Raw genomic sequence first — 20,198 nt, forward strand, 5'->3', positions numbered from 1 at the left:
ACCTCACCCGTTTCATTTTAATAAAAGGAGAATGAAAATGACTGGATAACAAGAACAGTTTCAAGACAAAACAAGCCACCCTCCTGAGTCTTTAAATGTCCAAACAGATTCTGTGGAACATTTTAGGGCTGACAAAAGGGAGACAGGACTCTCCGGGCATGCTTTGTGGGGAAACTGAGGCAGGACAGAGTTTAATTTCTTCCCTCCCCCTTTTCATCCCCCCCTCGGCATCGGAGAGGAATTGTAGGGAAAGGGAATTGTATAGGGAAGCCATGGGGTGAAAAACGGATTAGGAATAAACTGGGGATGGGGTAAACTTAGGAAGGGGTTCATATTAGGTACAGGGTAAAAGGGAAAAGTAGGCTGTGAGTAGGGAAATTGCTGGGATGGATATTGTTTATAATTTTGTGCATAACGGCTGCCTTTGACGGGAATACCCCCAGGCCCAGTAACATTTGCTGCTTGTAAACCCTTCTTTCCTTGCACTATATCAAACTGTACAACTTCCCCATCTCCTACACTTTGCAGGTAATTTTTAGGGTTATTCCTTTTAATGGCAGTTCTATGGATGAATAGACCTCCCCCTGTATCATCTCGTGTTATAAATCCGTAGTTGTTTTTTACATTGTACCATTTCACAGTTCCTGTGACTTTCGTGGCTACAACTTCTCCTATCACGTGCTTGCGTGTTTGTCGTGGCTGCTGGTCCCGCGTGGCCGCCGCCTCGCCGACTCCGACGTCTCGGCCGGGCCCCCGCGTTGCGGCTGCTCCGCGCTCTGAGCGGCGCTGCTCCGGTGCGTGTCTGGGCTCTGCGCGGCCCCGCGTTGCCATCGCTGCTGGCCCCGTGGCCTGTGAGCGGTTCCGCTCCGCCAACTCCACGCTGCTTTGGGTGCGGCCCCGTTCCGGCTCAGTGCTGCGCGGCTTCTCGTGTCGCTGTGGAAACCGCCGCTTCTCCCTCCGCAGGGCTCTCCGAGCCGTGTGCTCAGAGCGGGCTGCCACGCCGATGCCCAGTTCCTGGCTGCTCGTGGCCCACGGCACCGCGGCGCCTGCGGCATCGCTCCCTCACTCGCGGCTGCGTGGCCGGGGACCCCGAGACAGGGATGGGGTCCGCGATAAGGCGCGCGCTCCCGAGGGGGCCGGGCGCATCCAGCACAGGCACCTCCGCCGGCACGGCTGCAGTCATGTGCTCCCGGGATGGCGGCCACGCGTTCTTGGCCATGGGATAAGTATGATCTTCTGCTTTAGGGGTAATGGGACTGTACAAATGCTCCTCAAGAGCTTCACTGATTATAAGGTATGCACGGAAAGCTTCTCTTTGATCCCATACTTTATCCCATATCTCGTCCCAGAAACACCCCTCACAAGATACAGGAGGTTCAATATCAAAAAGTAAGTCTCGAGAAATATCGGAGAACCTTTTGAAAAGCCAGATGAAGAAATGTTCTAGATCTCCCGGTTGCACTACTTTTTTGTTTTGTTGTTCAAGGATTCCTTTTACTTCTAGATACATTTTTTTCTGTGGCTCAGAGAGCCCCATTTCCCACAATTCTTCCATAGTCCAGAGAGAATATCCAAACCAAGATGAGAAGAGAGAGGTCTAGAGTGGTTATTTTACTCACAAATCTTCCTCAGGGATCGGTGTCCTGCCCGCATTCCTCCACCAGTTTGTTGCAGTGGGGATTACTGCAACAAGCATATTTCAAACCAGGAGTCCCGTGGAAACGAAGTATATATGGACAGATTCGTGGTAGATGTTTCAGAGATGTTTATTTCTCCAGCCGCATGGCCGGGGCTCAGCTCAGGAACTCTGCAGTCACGGGACCTGAGGGTCCTTGGCCACACAGGGGAACACAAAACAACCAATGGGAAATGAGACTGACCAGGGGCAGGGAGACCCCGTGTCTCCCCCCCAGGGCCCATCTCCCAGGGCTCCATGGCAGGGGAGGAGACCCCAACATTTAAGAGTATTGAAATTAATATGTGCAGCCCTAATGATAAATCTGTAGGAGCATCTATTACTCTTGAAGGCCATTGAACCTCACAGGAAAACACTGTAGAAAAAAATTCAGGATTATAATTATGTCATGACCTTGTCCCTCCTTTCTTTAAACTCATGCTAGTCATGTTTCTTGTTATTCCTCATAAATAACTTGTAGTTTAGAAGTGTAAAAAACTTAATTAAAAATCCATGCAATCACTCTCCCAGCCTCTTCTGTCTAACTATAGACCCTGCTTGTGAATGAAGCCCCCTTCCTTCCCGTGTAAATCAACAAACAGGATCACATAACGAAACAGATCTTCCAGTTCAGAGTTTAATAGAAATTAGAGGGAGATAGAAGGTCTGGGCTATACTTTGATTAACAGCTTCAATAAACCAAAGTAGTATTTGGGGCTTTTCCTATGCTGCTCAAACCTGAAGCACTGAATTCCCATTATCTTGTTTCTTCTTATATAGAATTAAGCAGCTCCAAAGCTTCTTTCTGTACCTGAAAGAAATAAATGTAACATAACAGTGCCAGTTACAGGCTCTTCTAGCAAAACTTTCCTCACAAGCACCCAAATGTTTCACTGCAGTTGTGTAAATTCAGAACACTCCTAGGAGTAGTCATTTTTCTTCTGTAGTTCAAGATGCTCAATACTTGAAACATGAATAGGAATAAAACACTTAAGTGCCTTCAGTGTAATTCATTTACTATATAAATGAAGTTTATTTCTGTTGAATACAGATACTAGCTCTTGATTTGCTACAGTCCAATACCAGCATGCAGGAAGCTGTCCCACCTCTGACCATACCCAACCAACCTAGGATTTTCAACACACTGGATAGCAACTAAGAAGTGCAAGACCATTTCTGAGGCTCTGTTTGCCTAAGGTTTCTGGTTAAAACCTAACAAAATTTTAATATGATCTCTAACATTCATATTAAACACCCCTCAACAACAAACCATACAAAACAGCAAAAAATTCTCAACACCCTCTCCTGCCTCCTCAAACCACATAAAAACCTCCAGCCCAACAAACTTCTGGTATTGACACAGCAAGCCATGCACACAGTGTAGGCCAGATACCTCTGAGTATCTGCGGTAAATGTTCAGAAAACCTAGTTATGCTGAGACAAGAATTCAAATGTCTTTGCACAGGCCAGTTTCCTTCATAGTGGACTATCAAGTCTAACTCCCAATGAATTTTGCATTGTACACATTCACCCAGAGAACGGGCAGAATACCACCTTTCTCAGTTCAGCAGCTCTGCACCCCTCTAAGATACTAGGAAGTAGATGTACTGGGAGGCCACAAGTAGCTGAAGCAGATCAGTGGTTTAACAACTTGGCTACTGCACAGAATTCACTTCTCACTGTACTTTTTGTATGGTTCCTAAAGAAAGACAAGTTTTTGGGATCACTGGTTTCAAGTGTGCCTCCAGCTACCAGTAACTGTCAGAAGAACTGACCAATTTCACACACACCTGAGACCACTACTCCTTTAGGCTATTAAATTGCTAAACATTTTGCAAGGCACTGGAGGAATGTAACACTCATATTTCCACTGAAAGATGTTACTAAAGGAACTCACTTTTGGAAGAAACAGTTTGAGGCTGACTAGAGCATCTCCAGAGGGATTCTGAAACACTACCTCAGTAGTGTTTTTTCTGAGGTGTGAAATGCAAAATCCTACCAAAAGTATTTCTTACGATTAGGACATTCAGAGTGTTGTATGGACATTCAGAATGTGCATCTCAACTGCAGCTTACTGCTAAATGAAATAGAAGTCTATCAACCATAAGAAAAATGAATTGGAAATGAGGCTTTGTTACTCCTGATGTTAACAGGATTGTTTATGAAAGGTAACTTCACCTGCTTTGGTTTATACTGAATGCATTACCAGGTATGAACAAACCTAATGGATTACCTCTCCTGGAAGTACTTAGAAATGTTTATGTAGGAAGCAGATGCCTACCCTCCAAACCAGAATCCTTCTGTGCAGTTTCAAAGGGTAATTAAGTGACTCATGTCATCTAGCATTTGCTAGATTTGCTGTCCAAGACACATTTCCTTAATTTGTTTTATTCAGATTGTCTGAATCTCTCCCTAGGGGCCTAGGAAGGACTGCAATGTTAAGGTTTGGTACATCTGTGGTCTTTTCTTCCTTGTGTTCACATGATTGTTAGCTATTCCAAACTGTGATTCCTACCTTACCCATTTCAGGCATATGAAAGGTCAATCTGTGTTCACATAGAAACCGGCTAGTGCAGGTGCCTGCCTGAACTTCAGCAACACAGCTAAGGCTGGATTGTTGTTAGCAATATGAAACTACCATGAAGAAGAAAGGATAACAGTTTTCTACTATGACTAAAACAAAATTATTTCCAACCACTGTTTTCAGAGGTGGCTGGTAACATACTAGAATTTTTTGGTGTTGATGTGATTCTGAATTATAGGTGCTAAACTATAATTTCCTCTGAGTTAATTTTACAAAACATTCCACTGCCATGATGTCATACATGTTGGGTACAATATATGATTGTACTACTACAATTCTTAACTTCCTACCTGTTTGTCCTCCTCTGTCTGTGCAGGATACTCCTTTGCTTTGCTTAACCACAGAAGAGCCATCTTCTTATTGTTTAACTTCAAGTATGTTTTCCCCAAAAAGAGCAAATTTTTGCTGTAGAAATTTGGATCAGCTGCATAGAGACAGGTATGAAAATCTTTAGATGAGAATTAGCAGCATACTATACTTTGATACTATATACTATACTTTGGTACTTGTTTCAGAAAACAGAGTAGTTTGGCTTTGGATCAGAAGGAAGCCAATGTAAAACTTTCACTTGCTAGATTTTGGTCTCATAAGCAATTATACTAACTAGCAGCTTGTTAATTAATGTAATAAATAACACTAGATTCCTCACAAAGAGCAAAGCAGTGAGCTTAAGGCATAACAGCTTTGCTTTGCAGGTTTTGGATTCTCTGGACCTAGCACATACAACACGCAATGCAACCAGCTTAGCGGGTAAAGGCAAGGGAAAATAGGGCACATTTCCTAGCACATGCAGATACCAGCTTAGTTTTTGCTGCACAGAAGAAAACAAAACTATTTGTATCTACACAAAACATTTTTTAAGGAAAGATTTAAAGCTTGCTTTTATAAAGCATCATTCATTATTAAAGAGTAGTCTTGTCTACTGTTCATACTTATAGCAAAGGCTCTCCCTGCTGCTGGATTTAAGGTAAGGTTTCAAAACATATGGAGGTGTTTTGGAGGCAAATTTTGAGATTAAGTTCACTGTTCCAGTTCACAGCTGCATTACTTGACACCCAAGGGAAGACACACTATGAGCTTTTCCTTTGAACTTCACTGATTTAACTATGTACAAATCTTTCATAGAACACCGTCTTCCCTTGTCTTCCTTTATCTTTCAGCTAGTCAGTTTTGCTTATGGCTTCACTCCTGGAGAAATAACATGTTCATTTTTTATTTTATATCATGTGGACAGTTTAACTGTCAGGTTGGCACTCTTGATCATAATACCTTCTGAAATAATAAAAATTCTGCTTTTTCTATTTTCTATTTAGAAAACAGAGAACTTTTGAACTCTAAGAAAATTCTGAAAAAGTAACACAGAATTCCCTTTTTTAATTTCTTCTGCCCCCCTGCACTCCAGTTGAATTCCTTGGGAAAGAGTACTTTATTCTCAGGAAGGTACAAATTTCACTTTAATACTTACTCTGAAAAAAACCTTCATGTTACACTGTAAGTGGTGTATACTAGGTGTGTAACATACTTTTTAAAGTGTGTAACATATTTTTAAGTATCTCTGATAAAATGTTCCAATGTAACAGCGCAGTGTGCTGACTGGCCCACCACGTTTATCAGCTGATCATATGCTACTGTTTTGGGTTTGGTGGCTACAGTAATTAAGGTGATATTGACAGCTAGAGTTTTACTGAAAAGTCATCAATCCTAACATATTTTTCAGTCAAAACAAGTCACAAGTATTACCTTCTTCTGCCATGTGGAAGTAACGAAGAGCCTGTAAAAGACAAAGTTGTGCTCATTAAAGTGGAGAATAAACTCAACACAATAGTCAAATTACAGCCTTATGGACATACCTGAAGAAGGAGTTCCTATGAAAATGTGTGGATCTATGATATCCACACATTTTCAACTAGTTTCCCATCCAGCATATATGAAATTTCAGTCCATCCCTACCTTTTCCTAATGGTATTAGTTGGAGGGAAAAAGCTCTCACAGAACTTGAAAGTGCGGACATATCTACAAAACAGATTTTGTACTGAAACTGCAGAAGTCTTAGCAGTACAAGTTTACTTCTTCAACGACTTTTAAGTGCTACAGAACTGAATGCTGGGACTGGCATGATTGTGGTAGTATTTGAAATCCTGGCTGACACTCTGTATTCTTCTGACAGTGTTTTTTCAGCAAAACTTACAAGCTTGACATTCCATTAAAAAGTTTTCTTTCTTTTTCAATCAGCTCTTAAATTGCCTTCTGTGTAACAGCAAGCAGTCTTCTACAATTACTTTCTAGTGACTCCTGCCCCCGCACTTTAAGAGAACAAAACAGTTATTGGTTGCTCTAAACAAACAAAGATTAAAACAGCTGCAGCAAACTTTTCTATTACCAATTGTATTGTCAAGTTTCTATATATGTACGGGTGTTTAAATAAGATCCACACTGCTTTAGATAAACACTGGTTTAGACACACTATTTTAAAAGATAAACATCTGGATAGCATGTTTTAGGGTGTACAACAGCAGAAATCTTCATAGAAAAGATGAAGAAAACTACTTTCAACTGAAAAAACTCCACACCGTATGTGGCCAGAGAATGAAAAGGTATTTTTTCATCTTAAGTAACAAAGCAAGCTGTTGCTTTTTGCATTTAATATAAGGAGACAAATTATATTAGAGCTAGCAAATAAGTACATGGCATAACACCACTGTATAAATCATCAGCACTGGACTAGTACAGACAGTTATCTGGAACAGAGCATGACAGTAAATACAAACTAAGTTACATATAGCTTATAGCTTATTATTTTCTATTGCACAAACTACATGAAATAATTTTCACTGTTCTGTGTGTGCTAATTGTTTCTTTGGTTGGGTTTTTTTTTCTTTGTAGCAATTTATAAATAATAGAAATCATCATCATAATAAAGCTGAAGAAAATGGAAGGTTTTTATGTTTTTAGATATCCTTTACTGTCCTGTTATATTCTCAGTTTATTACTGACAGTTGTAAACTCACAACTCTATGCTTATTCCATAAGCAGAGGCCAGCTTTGTCAGGAAAATAAGTAAAAAGTCTATCATTAGCTTTCTGGGAGGAATAATAATCTGCGAAACATTTTCATACTGTACCTCTTGAAATGTGGAGGTTGGTGGTGTGGCAAACAGCGTCGCAGCTATTTTTCTTTGGTACCATGGCATCTCAGCAAAGGAGTAACACCTGAAGCAAAAAGACATGTTTGTATCTAAAATTCACATTTCTCTTGTTTTCGAGCAACAGTCTCATAATTGTTGTTGGACATAAAAACTGGATGTCATAATTGTTGATTCCAAGAGTCAAAACTGCAGACACACTGCAAGTTCTATAAGCACGTTCTCGCATCTGTACAAGAAAGTAACAAGATGTCTGAAGCTGCTACTAAAGAAGTTTTGGTGTGTGTTTTACTGGGAACTAACTACATTAGCTAAAACTGGGACAATTACTAAGCATGAGACAGATTTTGAGCTTGAATGATTTATGTGTGTTTTGTTCTAATGTATTTGCAAAAACAGCACAACCGAGTAATGTCATTGCCTTACCTCAACACTACTTTGCTTTTCTCAATTATTAATACAAAGTAGATCTGCAGTACATTCCTGAGACTCTGATCTATAAGAATGAAAATAAATTCAAGAATCAAACCACTGTGTTCTAGGCTAAGCCATGCTATGCTGTTTTTCTATCTACTAAATAACACAGGTAATCAATCAGTCAGTCACCTATCTTATTGGTGCTGGAAGGATTAAACAGCTTTATTGAAGCATTTCAAGTGCACAGAACATCGTGGGTGTAAACATTAAACAATGCTATTCACTTTAGTAGCCTCCCATGATGAGATTACAATTATTACTCACTGTGTAAAATAGAGCATTCTAGAGGAGGTGAAAAATTAGTAACTGTAAATGTTTGGAGGAGAGGGGGGCGAGACATGGAATACACAGTCTGAGTTGAAATTGTGTCATTAGATGTGCCTAATCAAAAAGAGATTCAGTCCAGGACAGATAAGAAAGAGAAAGGAGAAAAATCTCAAGAACTGGCTGATACTAAATGCCAGTTTTAGATCAAGATGGCTCTGGAATTCAGCAATGAGTACATTTAAATATACAACATGGGAATATTTTAGAGCCAAAAGCAGTATTAATTGCACATTTCTGATCATCTTTTCTAATTTTCTTTAGGAACAATGTCTTAAGTACTTTTCAGAACAAGCTTCCTATCTCAAAATGGACCCTGAGGCTTAGTCAGTTGGGAGCATATACTTATGCTTAGAAATCTGGTCTATAGCAATTCTTACATCATGTGGAAATGAATGGTGGATGCCAAAAAAAAAGTTTCTAAACTAGTAAAAACCTCTGGAGCAGTAGATTGTCATTTTCTCCGATACTCAGGAGTCAAAAAAAATGACAGAGAAATTGACTGTGGTTTTTAATATATTTTTAAGGTGAAAATACATTGCCTTTCTTTCTTTTCAACCTCTCAATCTTACAATAGAAATCTCCTGTAAAACAATGTAACACCTTTGGTCTTTTTCAAGCAAATAACCAAAAGTGCTGTCTGGAGCCTCTCACTAACACATAAACTATATTGCTTTCCATCACACCACTTACACAGAATACCCTGGTTAGTATGGAAAGTTCTATTTCCAGTCCATTTGCCTGCTATGTAACAGTAATTCTTAGTACTATTTTCACTGAGAAGTAAATTAAATTTCCACAATTTTTGTTTAATACATAATATATAAGCTCCCTTTATTTAACATAACTTTTAAAATACTGTATCATGACAGATAATAACAGAAATATTTTCGGAATACATCTCACTTTTGATAGTTTATCACAGATTGTAATAAGCTGCAGCTGTCACTGAAATTCAAGGTAAATTCAGTGTTGAGTTTTGACTCGATTCACGTACTCCAGAAAAAATGAGCACTACTCACTATCACTGATGCCCACTTTGGATTCTATGTAGCTAACTTAACGACTGCAAAATGAATTTTTAATAGTTCCATACAAATAAATTAAATGAACAATTATTTTTCATCTTTTTGAACTGCATAAGAATTAACAGCTAGACTGTTTCAAGGCATGATGTCTTATATCTGTTCAATATGTTTTCATGCTTGTATCAATTACAAGCACATTCTAAATTATTCCAAGTAGTTCTGCAATTCATGCAAGGTATCTTAAACTGTTGCACTTTTCTTTGCCATGTGCTAACTTTAGTTTGAAAATACATCTTACCAAATCCCTATAAGATGAATTGTTGTAGCATCTTTTGGATTCAGTTCAATGGCTCTCTGGTGAGGGGAGAAAAAAGCAACACAACATGTGAAGAAGTTGTTCTAATACGTGGATTAAAATATATTTAAAACTTGTTATCCTACTGTTAATTAAACCAGACTGATAGTGTGTAGAATTTCAAGGCAATACACTATTTATTCAGTGTACAACTAAAGCAGCTCAGCTCCAAAAATCTGATGACACTGACAGATGTCTAAGCACTTCTCTTTAGTAGGTTACTAAAAGTTGCATTTGAGACTTGGCATGTTCAGATTTTGATATAATCTCTGGTGATATAAAATTAGTAGTCCATGATCTTCTCCAGTATTTGTCCTTTACTGTTACATAATCCACAGTTAAAAGGACAGCCACACAGCCATTTCTCAATATCAGTTACATTTGATCTAGCCCTAAGAGGTGTCTAAAGCACTTCAGCTATTTCAAGACTCCCTTCTAAAGCAACGTAGTTTACTGCAGGAGAGAGTTTGTACTCCTTGATTCTGGGGCATTTCTGGAGCATATGTCACAGTAACCCAAAGAACAAAGTGAACTAGGAAGTCTGAACAGAAGTACACTTTTGGTTTTTCACCAAAACTCAGTTAGCAGCTGTCACACAATCTACATATTGGACACATTAATCTTGTCATATGCAAAAAGCTGCATTACCTGGAAATGCTCTTTGATGACAATAGCATTTCCAATTTTAGTCTTGATTCCTTCGTAGTCTCCAACATCACTGAGGCAAATTCCATACCACTGTAATTCAAAAAACAAAACCAAAACATTTAACAGAGCACTATATTAATAGTACATTTTAAAAAGCTTGCAACCAGAACAGCTGCCACCACCACAGATGACAACAAGCAGTAGGTATTTATTGTGAACAACTGAATCAATATCAGAGCAAGCTGCTGGTTTTCATGTGTAAGGGAATAAACATCCTCTTCTGATCCAAGATGCCAAGGCAACATTTTGCTACCTCTTTGCCTGTGAGTAAAGCAGCACAAAAAAAAAAAAAGGGCAGAATGAAGCCAAGGCCTGAAATATTTCCAGTGAAACTCTACAAAGCCCAGGAACCGCATGCTGAATGTGAGATGTACAACATTTTTAAGCCTACATCAGGGCAGGAGGAGCTAATTACATCAGCTGTAATCACCCTGATCAGTCACCTCTTTCCATGGTCCTGCACACACTGCATCAGTTTCTGTTTCCCTAGAGGAAGTTCCCCTGGAAAAGTCTGAACTCAGATCTTCCAAAAACATTAGGAAGAACTAGAAGTCTCACTCATTCTCAACTGAAAAGATAAATTATGCTGAAGTTTGCTAAAACAGCACAATGACATTTGTTCTGTTTTCTATAAGCAGAAATCAACAGACAAGATTTCAGTTATTTTGCACGGCTCACCTTGTGTGCTGCAAAATTTGATTCATTTATTTCAAGTGCCTTTTTTGCATACTCAAGGGAGTCATATGTCAGTTGTCTCTTCTCCTCTGCAGAAGTACTACCAAGCTGAGCCAGATCCCGTGACGACCGTGCCAGCCGCCATAACAACTCTGCATCATCACTAATTAGGAACAGAAACATTGATGTTTTAAAGCAATTGGAAACAAAGCAAAGGTCTTAAAGGAGTCTTTCAAAGTATATCTCAAGTGGGTGGTAAGACAATAGTGAATCATCTGTCATGCTATGCTATGTACAACCCCAAGGTACCAAACAGCAAACGAAAGCCCACCATTACAGACTGTCTGACAATACCTTTGCTCTGCCATTCTGGTCTGCAAAGCAAACACATCTGCAGGAAAGATCTTTGTTTTCTCAAAAAACCCCCACAGATTTAGAAACCCCAATGGTACCACTCAAAACACCAGAAGGAAAAGGAGGGCTACTCTGTTCTTAGCTAGATGCACTCTGCTGATTTGTATTGATGTCTACTTGGAATACTTAAAACATTATGCATCTTTTTTTCCTCTAATTGTACTTAAATTATTAAATCCTTCCTAGAAAAACACTGAAAAAAAACAGATGAGCCATACCACCAGCACATAAATCTGTGTATTTATGTATTTATTTATATCACCATATCAAATGGTGTATGGCAGGTTATAGTCAAAGCTAAAGGATCTTAAGTTTTATTTTGGTAACATATTGTTATGTAACACTGCTTACACTTCATTATACTTTAGGTAACTACCATTTTAGTTTTGGCTTACTAATTTAATAGAGACTTTAAAGTCTTTCAGGATTTTTGCAGTATATTTTAAGGGATTTTTAGAGTAACAAAACAAACAAGCAGGACTGAAAAACTTGAGGGTTAACCCTCACTTTCTACAACTACCAGCTCTTCCTTCATTCATTTTTCCATTAGGAGGAAAAAGATCACAAGTCCTTCTTTCCTACTCCATAAGGGTGAAAAATAGGTTCTCCAGCATTCCACAGTGAGACTATTAGTTGAAAAATTGATACAGAAGAGCACAGAAAAGAAGCCACAGTAGTGTCACAAGGCAGTGAAGTACCTATTTTTATGCTGAACCAGCAACCGATACAGCTTCTCAGTTTCTCCACTCCCATACAGGTAGTCTGCTTGTTCTATCACATCTTCCACTTAGGAAGGAATTAAAATTGTGGAGACAGAAGAACAAATTATAGTTAATTAGGACATTACCACCAAAACATTTTAGATCAGGACAACCTAGCTGAAAATGATGTAGCTCATTTTTAGGCCATCATTGCAAACAACTTACAGCAGGACTGAGTAAGCAAGACATACAATGCACAACGAGGATGACAATCAGTGCCTCTCTAGTGAAACTACAACAGCTTTCAGCAACACAGCTTTGGATGCTGAACAGATTTAACAGTCCAGGGTGTCTTTCTCAGTGCATCAGACTACTACAAATAAGTTACTTTTTAACTTATGTGAAAACGGCAGAAAAGAAAAATAAAGTATGGAAAATGGACCAGGAGGGCAAATAAAGTAGAGTTGAGAGCAACAAAACCCCTCCATTAGTATATGTAGAGAATTTAAATCTTACAATAGCAATGAAAAAAACCCCAACTTTTAAAAATATTCTTCATTCTCAATATGGCGCCACAGTTTTGCCAGAATATTACTGCAGTTTGAGTGGGTCCCATTATTTACTCACAAGCCAAAACAAAACATTGCTTAAAGGTTTTCACACTGAAGTCCTTAGGATTTTCCCAAATACAAGCCCAAAAAATGCAATTCACCTACTGAAACTCCCATGTGTTCAAGATACTAAAAGCAAAAATAATTTTGAAAATCACAACTGGCTTTCTAGAGTATCAATTTATGAACTAAGTAGCATTATTTTTACGAGACTTTCTTATTCTAGAAAATACTCTGAAACACAACAGTGGTGGGGGAATATAATTTCCACAACTGGATGAATATAATAATACATAAATTAATATAGTACTTGGAACAGCATATAGGAAAGAGAATTATCAAACACCACACTATAGAAGATTATAGCATGAGAAAAGATGGAATTAGATGGAAAAATACCCAAAGGGAAGCAGATAGGTAATTTTGTTGATGTATGTAACTGTACAGGAGAAGAACAAACTTCGAGTTTACTCTTCTTCCAACATTAAAGCATTAAAAAATTACCTTTTATGTCAAAAACCTTGTCTAATTTTTTACGGACCTTCTACCTATGCTTATTGTCTCTTTGGTATTATGCCTGGGTCCATGATCAAACTTAGAAGTCAAACGTAAGCTCTAACCCCTTTCAAAAAAATTAATCATGTTTATAAGGTTTCCTTTTTCAAGTTACCTACTAAATATGGTAGCCACATTTAAAGGCAGCACATTTTCTTTACAAAAGAAGCAAAACATTGAAGGCTACTGAACACAAAAGCCTCCTCTTCATTTCAAAAAGATCCTAGAATATAAATCAGTGCATTCTGGATAATTTTTAACCTTGCTGTCTCTAAATGTCTTCTTTCAACCCTTTCAAAGATAAGATAACAATCTATGTGGACTCTGGATTTTAGTGTCCAAAATGAGCTTTGTGGTACATCTTCAGTATAATCTTCACTGAACTATTATGTTTGCTTGCTGACCTGAACACTACTAATGTATCTAATGACTAAATGATCAGAACTCAAAACTTCTGAATGCATCTCCCATAAGCTGTTTTATGCAAATTATGCTTTTATTACTTTATTTTTCAGGTATTTCTATTTTACCCTTATTTTCACCATACTTATTACATCTTGTATAGAAGGCCCATTAGCATTGCTTTTCTTGGCAATGTAAATGTCAGATTCATGTGGGAGCACTGAAAAGACCAAAGGCAACTAAGTGGTGTTATTTATATTCCTCATGACAAATGATGAATTCTTTATTCATCATTATTATTATTTCTTATTTGTGTACTGAGTAGCTATTTCAAATCTACTCACTGATGCTCCTTCTGCTGTAGCACATGAAACAGCTCCTTATCCATTCAAAAATTTATTGTCTAAATTTTTATTTCTATCTGCATAAACATCTAAGATGTTCCTCTTTTTGAGACACAGAGAAACAGGTTACCTGACCTGGCTACTACCTCAACTATGCAGTGAGCGCACATCCAGTTTATGCTCATTCTCCATTCAGTCAGGCTGACTCTGAAAATCCTTATGTAGACAGACAAGTTCTAAGTCTGCAACAACATTCCCTTTTAAGATATTGTTACTGTCCTTCCTGCAGTGAGACTATCCTTATTGAAAGGATGTGAAAAGACATTTTACCATTTGTTCAATTGTTCTCCGGTAAGTGAAGCAAGGCTTTGCTTCCCCCTTTTTACTGTTAGAGAAATAGAAGACATTTCTCAGTTTTGTATGAAGCGCTATCTTGGTGTTGCTCAACTAGATTAAACAAGAATCACAGTGCTCATACTGAAAACATGAAATAGTTAAAACTTCTAGAAATAGATTAAGTTTTGGTCTGCATTCCTAACAGACCCATATCTTTTCAATAAGAGTTACTTAAAGATTGGACAGCAAATCAGTTATCATCCACCTTGTGCATGTGTTCTATCCCTGACAGGATGAGTGACTAGATGTGCTTTCCATGACACCTGAAATAATCACTTGTTGAAGTGCTACCAGACTACTCATACCCAATTCAAAAGCATCTCGTCATGAAATGATACTGCATGCAGTCTTAATGGAAAAAATCAAAAGCATTACACCATTTCCCGCTATAATTCTGGCACTAAAAGTTGTAAGTCTCACATCAGAATAACCAACATATTTCAAAATTTGAAAATATTACCTTTGAAGCTCGCATGAACCTCAGCGAAGCCAGAAATCAGCTTATGAGCTTCATAAACCAAAAAGGACCCTGTTGAAAGGACAACCCCCCTCTGAAGGCCTTTTCTAAGCACCTGTGTAGGATCATAAGACAGGTATTAATGAACATTATCACTCCGAGATAAAAAAGGTTTTTCTTGTCTGTATCACTGGTTATATTTCAGATTTTGAGCAAAGAGAAGACTTTAAAATATTAAAAAAACCCCGTAAGACAAAACGCCACTTCAAGCGAGTACATTTGAAGAACATTCAACAGAAGCGCACGATTACACCCGAAAACACGAACACAGCACTAGACTGAATATAAACCGTAAATACGGAGCAAACACAAGTTTAGAAGCAAAAATCAAACCCGTATTGCTCAAGCGAGCCCAGGGCTGTTTTCGCACAACCAAAGCAGTCCTTCGCTACGCCCCGCGATGCCGGAGCCTCCACCCGCCTCCCTCATGCCGGCGGAGCGGCCCCGCGGGGGCGAGCGGCGGCCACACCCCGTGGGAATCAGAGCGAACTAGGTTGGAAAAGGCCTCTGAGATACCCCGTTCAACCTACAACCGAACCCCACCACGTCAAACAGAGCATGGCACTAAATGCCACGTCCAGTCTTCCCTTCAACACCTCCAAGGTCGGTGATTCCCCAACCTCCCTGGGCAGCGCATTCCAAGAAGTCCCGAACCGGCCGCGCTGCCCCGCACCGAGCAGCACCCCAGCTACCTCGGTCCCCAGCCGGCCCCGGCCGCAGGGGCCGCCCATCGCCTCTCGCCGGAGCGCCGTCCCCAGGCCGGCGGAGCCACGGCGGAAGAGCCGCGCCAGCGCCGCCACAAACACCGCCATCGCCACCGCCGCCAGCACCGCCCCCCGCCTCCGGAGCAGCCGCTCCGCCCCGCGGCCCTGCCCGGGCTCGGGGGCACACAAGGGCAAGGGCCATCCGCTCGGCCGGGCAGCCCGCCGTACCGAGAGCCGGACATTACGCAGCCGGGCCCCGAGCCACGCCGGGCCCGAGTGACCGCCTAACCTAGCGGGCCGGGGAGGGGGGAAGACACACGGGGGCTCTGCGCCTGCGCCCCGGGGCGGAGCGTGTCCGGCCGCGCGGGTGTGGCCGCCGCGGGTCGGGGGTCCGGAGGGTCCGCTGGCTCCGCGCTGCAGGTGAGGGTGAGGTCTGGCCGCGCAGCAGGGGCCGCTCCTGCGGCCGTGCGCCGTGTCCCGCGGGGGCTGCGCTCTCGGCTCCTCCGCCTCGTCCAGCGGGAGCCGTGCGGGGCTGGGGCTGCAGGGCAGGGCTGCGGGCGCCTGCTGTCCCAGCCGTTCCTCGTGTGAAACGTCCCCGCAGGTGCGGCTCCACTTCCTGCGCCGGGACACGGAGCGCGCTGCCGGCTGCTGCTGCGGGGATCGAGGAATCGCTGCCCCATCCGCCGTCCCGCAGGTAGTGGAACTCGGTGGAGTTAGAGCTGTAGGCCTGAAGGTTTGAGTCCGCAGTGCCGATCTGTGTGGCGGTGTAAACGCCACTCTGAAAAGCACTCTCACCGCTGACAGAGGAGGCTGTCGAGAGTCAGCATCGTTCCTGAAAACCACATGCTGTTCTTTCTGAGCTGCTGGTTGAGTGGGTGGTTGTTTTCATTCTTCACTGTAGTTGCATAATATATGCAAGACAAACCTTAGATAAAGTTCATGTTGTCATAACTTACTCTTCCACTAGGGAAAAGTTTTAAAATGTGAAACCTCTTCACTTTCGTTTACATACTCCTGTTTTCAAAGTACATTAAGTATCCTCAAAGTAATATGTATTGTCCTGCCTCCAACACATTTATTTTCCTGGGGGGTTATGTCCCTGAAGGTTCGAGTTAAAGATACTTCTGTGGTGGTGCAGGAAGTTTGTTTAGTAAAAGTAAATATAGTCAAGCTTAATCCCAGCTAGTCTTATTTTCAGTTGGAGCTTTAAATTTTAACTTCATATATGTAGAATCACAGAGGTAAGATGTTTCAAAGTGCGTGCAGAACACCAACAAGCATTAGAAGAAAAAGAGGCAGGAAAGATGTTCAAGGAGAAGGAGACAGAGGTCTTTTTGTTTATCTGTTCTGGTGTTAGGAAGAATGCAGTTTTGCAACAAGTATGTTTGTGCTAAATATCTTACAATTAATCTATACTGGTTCATTATAGGTGACTGTTAGACTAATTTCAGTTCAGCTATCAAAAGCATAAATCTATTTCTGGTAGGCTGAATAACTAAGGTGTTGTTAAATGTCATCTGCCAGAATTCCAAAGTAGCAGAATGGGTACCACAGTGTTTGTACAGCCTTCTTTGATGCTGAATGTTTCTCCAGAATTGAATGCTAAAGGGAAGCCATAGTGTTAGAAGTAATACAACTGAAATCTCAACTCTACACATACCTGGGATGGAGTTTAATTTTTTTTTTACCTTAATTTGATTTAGGAACAAATGCTGTCATTACATGGTTTCCTAAAGGAAATACCTTCAGGGACAAAGTTAAGGAGTAAGCTACCTTCTATTCCTTCCTCTTTATTTCCTGTGAAAGTCAGAATGCTCTTCCAACATAAGTAACGTATGATCAACGTAGTATTTGTAGATATTAGCTCCTATTAAACCCAAGAAAATTACTTCTGTTCTTAGATCAGTTAGGTAAAGATTAATACTGGCCCCTCCTAGCATGACATTTGAAGGTGTGGTGTGGCTTGTGCAAGCAAGTAGACAGGAAGTAGAATTGCAGTGTGTTTTTTTATAACCTTAAAGGTCTTTTCCATCGACTCTGTGATTCTGTTTGATTTCTTTGGTTTATCTTTAATATTGTTTTAGGTGAGATGCTGTTGCTCAGACATTTTGAAAGGGCATTATTAAGTGTTTGAAGGATTTATGAATAGAGGAATTTTGGGGCTTGGTTGCTGGATCCAAGCTTCTGTTTAAGGAATAGTCTTTAGTGATTTGGATCACTTGCTTCATACTTTGTTCTGTGGTTGAAGGAAGACTATCCTGTAGATCCATTTCATCTCGTAGATGGATCAAGTGCATGTTCACTCAGTGCTTTATCAAAGGCACAGTTAGGAGGAAGCTGAATTAGTTCTAGTTTCGGCAGTTTGCTTCTGGTACTTCCCCTATCCAGAAGGGTTGTTATAAATTCCTCGTGGCAGGTGATTAGCATATGTGCAATTATCTGATGGTTTCAGGAATTAGCATGACTGCTGTGTGCTTGTGTTCAGAGCCACTGCCTGTGGATATGCAGAGCATGAATGATGCCTCCAAGGCACAGGGAACGCTGAGTTCAAGTAGCTGTTGTGATACAGAAGTGAAGGGCTGCTGACTGGAGAGCTCTTGGTTTGCATATAGAAAGGTTTGAAATACCTCTGGGCTATAGTGAAGGGCAGTTTTGTGATTGTTGGTTTCAAGGTGTTGTTATTGCTTATACTGAGATGTGCTGGACCATTGCGGGATACTGATTTCATGGACTTTTCTTAGGCATCCTTTAGCTGTGTAAGGATGCACAGGTTTGCTAGAGCATAAATAACATTGGGAGCCACTGATTTTGATCTACTTACTCTAATCCACTGTTACCTTATTGAAAAAAAAGAATTTAATGAATAGGACAAATCCAGTAATCGGGTCTCTGTTCTTAAAATCTTAAAGGACTTTTCTTGCTGGACTTTTATAATATTTAGTATATATTATTGTCTAACAAAAGCTCTGAGTATCTCTTGAGTAATCTTTACAGTGCTGCTGTCATGGATACATAAAACTGTTGGACAGGTTATTTATTTTAAGAGGAACTGTAGTTCCTCAAACCATATGCCTTCAAACCTCTTGCTTTGATTGATCTATGGTAATAACAATTCTTGGTTTTAATTTTCTTTCATTTCACGTTTTAGTGCTACTGTTGGTTGAAGGTTTGGCCTTTGGCCCACAGGCAGAGCTCTGTGGTAAGTTACTCTAACTCATTTTTAGGAACTAGTAGTTGTAATGGTGAAGTGTCGCAACATCCCTTGAAACAAACTGTAAAAAGGATTAGTCTAAAGCATGTGTTCACCTGCATCTTGTTTCTGCAGTAAAGTACTGCAAATTTTAGTGAGAAAGAAGTTTTTCTTTCTTGTGGGTAATGTTAATTATGTAGTCAGTCAGTCAGTGACTCTACACAGAGAAATTGCAATGAAGAATACACAATTTAAGATACTATTCAGATTGCATAGTTAATAGGTTGTTTTCCATGAAATAATTGGTATAAAGATACTCTGATAAAGCCTATTAACATACATGCAAGAAACACATGTTCCTCTGGTTTGCTGCTCTGTGCTTAAAATAATTGAATTTTGAACTCAGGAGATCTGTACTTCTTAATTTTCTTGTTGAAGGCACAGTATTACCTTTTATAGTTTAGCTCACTTGAATTGAAACATCACCTAAAATACTTTTGTGTGAGGAAGGTGCTGGGAAGAACCAAGGATTAAAGATGTGCTTAAAGGGCAAACACATGTATACAGGATTAAAAAAAAAAATCAGCAGAAGGATGTTTAGAAATAACTGTTTTGAAGTAATTCTGTGAGCAGGTATCCTAGAAGTCAAATTAATATTTTCTTTGCAGTTGGTTTTGTTTTTTTTTTAAGTAGAATTCCGAACATGTTCTTTGTCAACGTAACTTAGTGATGGATTTCTATACACGGAAACAAGCCTGACTTGTTATACCAGTGTCCTACCAATTCAATAGAGTATCATAAAGCTTGTGTAAGTAGATGATTCATTTCCCATGCAGAAATCTATGCTTCTGTTCTCATGTACCCATATACCTCAGATTTCTTAAATATTAGCTTTTATTTTTGATTGGCATAACCCTCAGTAAAATGAGTGGTACGGTCATTAGGGTTTTATCAGCATAATCTTACTTGTTTAATTCAGAATGCTCTTATTCCTTCCTGCATACAAAATAGTGAATATGAGAATCATGGAGTCATTTAGGTTGGAAAAGACCTCCAAGATCATCAAGTCCAACCTTTAACCTATCACCGTCTTGTGAACTAGACCATAGCACTAAGTGCCACAATGAGTTGTTTCTTGAACATCTCTGGGGGTGGCAACTCCACCACCTCACTGGGCACTCCATTCCAATGCTTATCAATACTTTCCATGAAGAAATTCTGCCTGATGTCCAACCTGAACCTCCTTTGGCACAGCCTGAGGTTATGTCCTCTTTTCCTGTAACTTGTTGCTTTGGGCGGAGGCCAACCCCCATCTGGCTATACCCTCCTTTCAGGGTACAGAGCAATAAGGTCGTCCCTGATCCTCCTTTTCTCCAGGCTAAACACCCCCAGCTTC

At 40.2% G+C, this 20,198-nt stretch overlaps 2 protein-coding genes across 7 annotated transcripts in view; one reads left to right on the forward strand and one right to left on the reverse strand.

Annotated features, from left to right (window-relative positions):
* Positions 1-1,883: 1,883 nt before the first annotated feature.
* RMDN1 (regulator of microtubule dynamics 1) lies at positions 1,884-15,867 on the reverse strand. Of its 2 annotated transcripts, none has more exons than XM_010405017.4 (10): positions 15,601-15,759; positions 14,852-14,963; positions 12,081-12,168; positions 10,972-11,131; positions 10,234-10,323; positions 9,529-9,584; positions 7,381-7,468; positions 6,000-6,030; positions 4,550-4,683; positions 1,884-2,051 (listed from the first exon to the last, which is right to left on the reverse strand). In XM_010405017.4, the coding sequence occupies exons 1-10, from the start codon at positions 15,718-15,720 to the stop codon at positions 2,016-2,018; spliced, it is 915 nt and encodes a 304-aa protein (XP_010403319.1). In that variant the 5' UTR covers positions 15,721-15,759; the 3' UTR covers positions 1,884-2,015. The 2 variants fall into 2 exon arrangements, with proteins under 2 accessions (XP_010403319.1, XP_010403317.1); XM_010405015.3 differs by lacking the exon at positions 1,884-2,051 and adding an exon at positions 2,293-2,486 and having other exon boundaries at positions 15,601-15,867.
* Positions 15,868-15,927: 60 nt separating this feature from the next.
* The window catches only part of CPNE3 (copine 3), a 31,757-nt gene continuing 27,486 nt past the window's right edge, over positions 15,928-20,198 (forward strand). The window contains exons 1-3 of one of the 5 annotated variants that reach the window (XM_019289146.3): positions 15,938-16,032; positions 16,214-16,306; positions 18,761-18,811. The gene's annotated coding sequence lies outside the window, so the exon portion shown is untranslated. Of the gene's footprint in view, positions 16,033-16,197; positions 16,307-18,760; positions 18,812-20,198 lie in introns of those variants that run through there. The other 4 variants (XM_010405011.4, XM_019289148.3, XM_010405010.4 and 1 more) reach the window with 4 other exon arrangements.

Source organism: Corvus cornix, chromosome 2, assembly GCF_000738735.6.
Source record: "Corvus cornix cornix isolate S_Up_H32 chromosome 2, ASM73873v5, whole genome shotgun sequence".
NCBI lineage: Eukaryota > Metazoa > Chordata > Aves > Passeriformes > Corvidae > Corvus > Corvus cornix.

Bases quoted from the DNA above. Each gene is read 5' to 3' on its own strand.
- RMDN1 (XM_010405015.3), bottom strand. From the start codon at position 15,720: ATGGCGGTGTTTGTGGCGGCGCTGGCGCGGCTCTTCCGCCGTGGCTCC. The intron at 10,324-10,971 runs GTGAGCCGTGCA...TTTGAATTACAG, and splicing joins CAAATTTTGCAGCACACAAG to TGGTATGGAATTTGCCTCAG. The intron at 2,487-4,549 runs GTAGGAAGTTAA...TATTTCTTTCAG, and splicing joins AGACAGAGGAGGACAAACAG to GTACAGAAAGAAGCTTTGGA.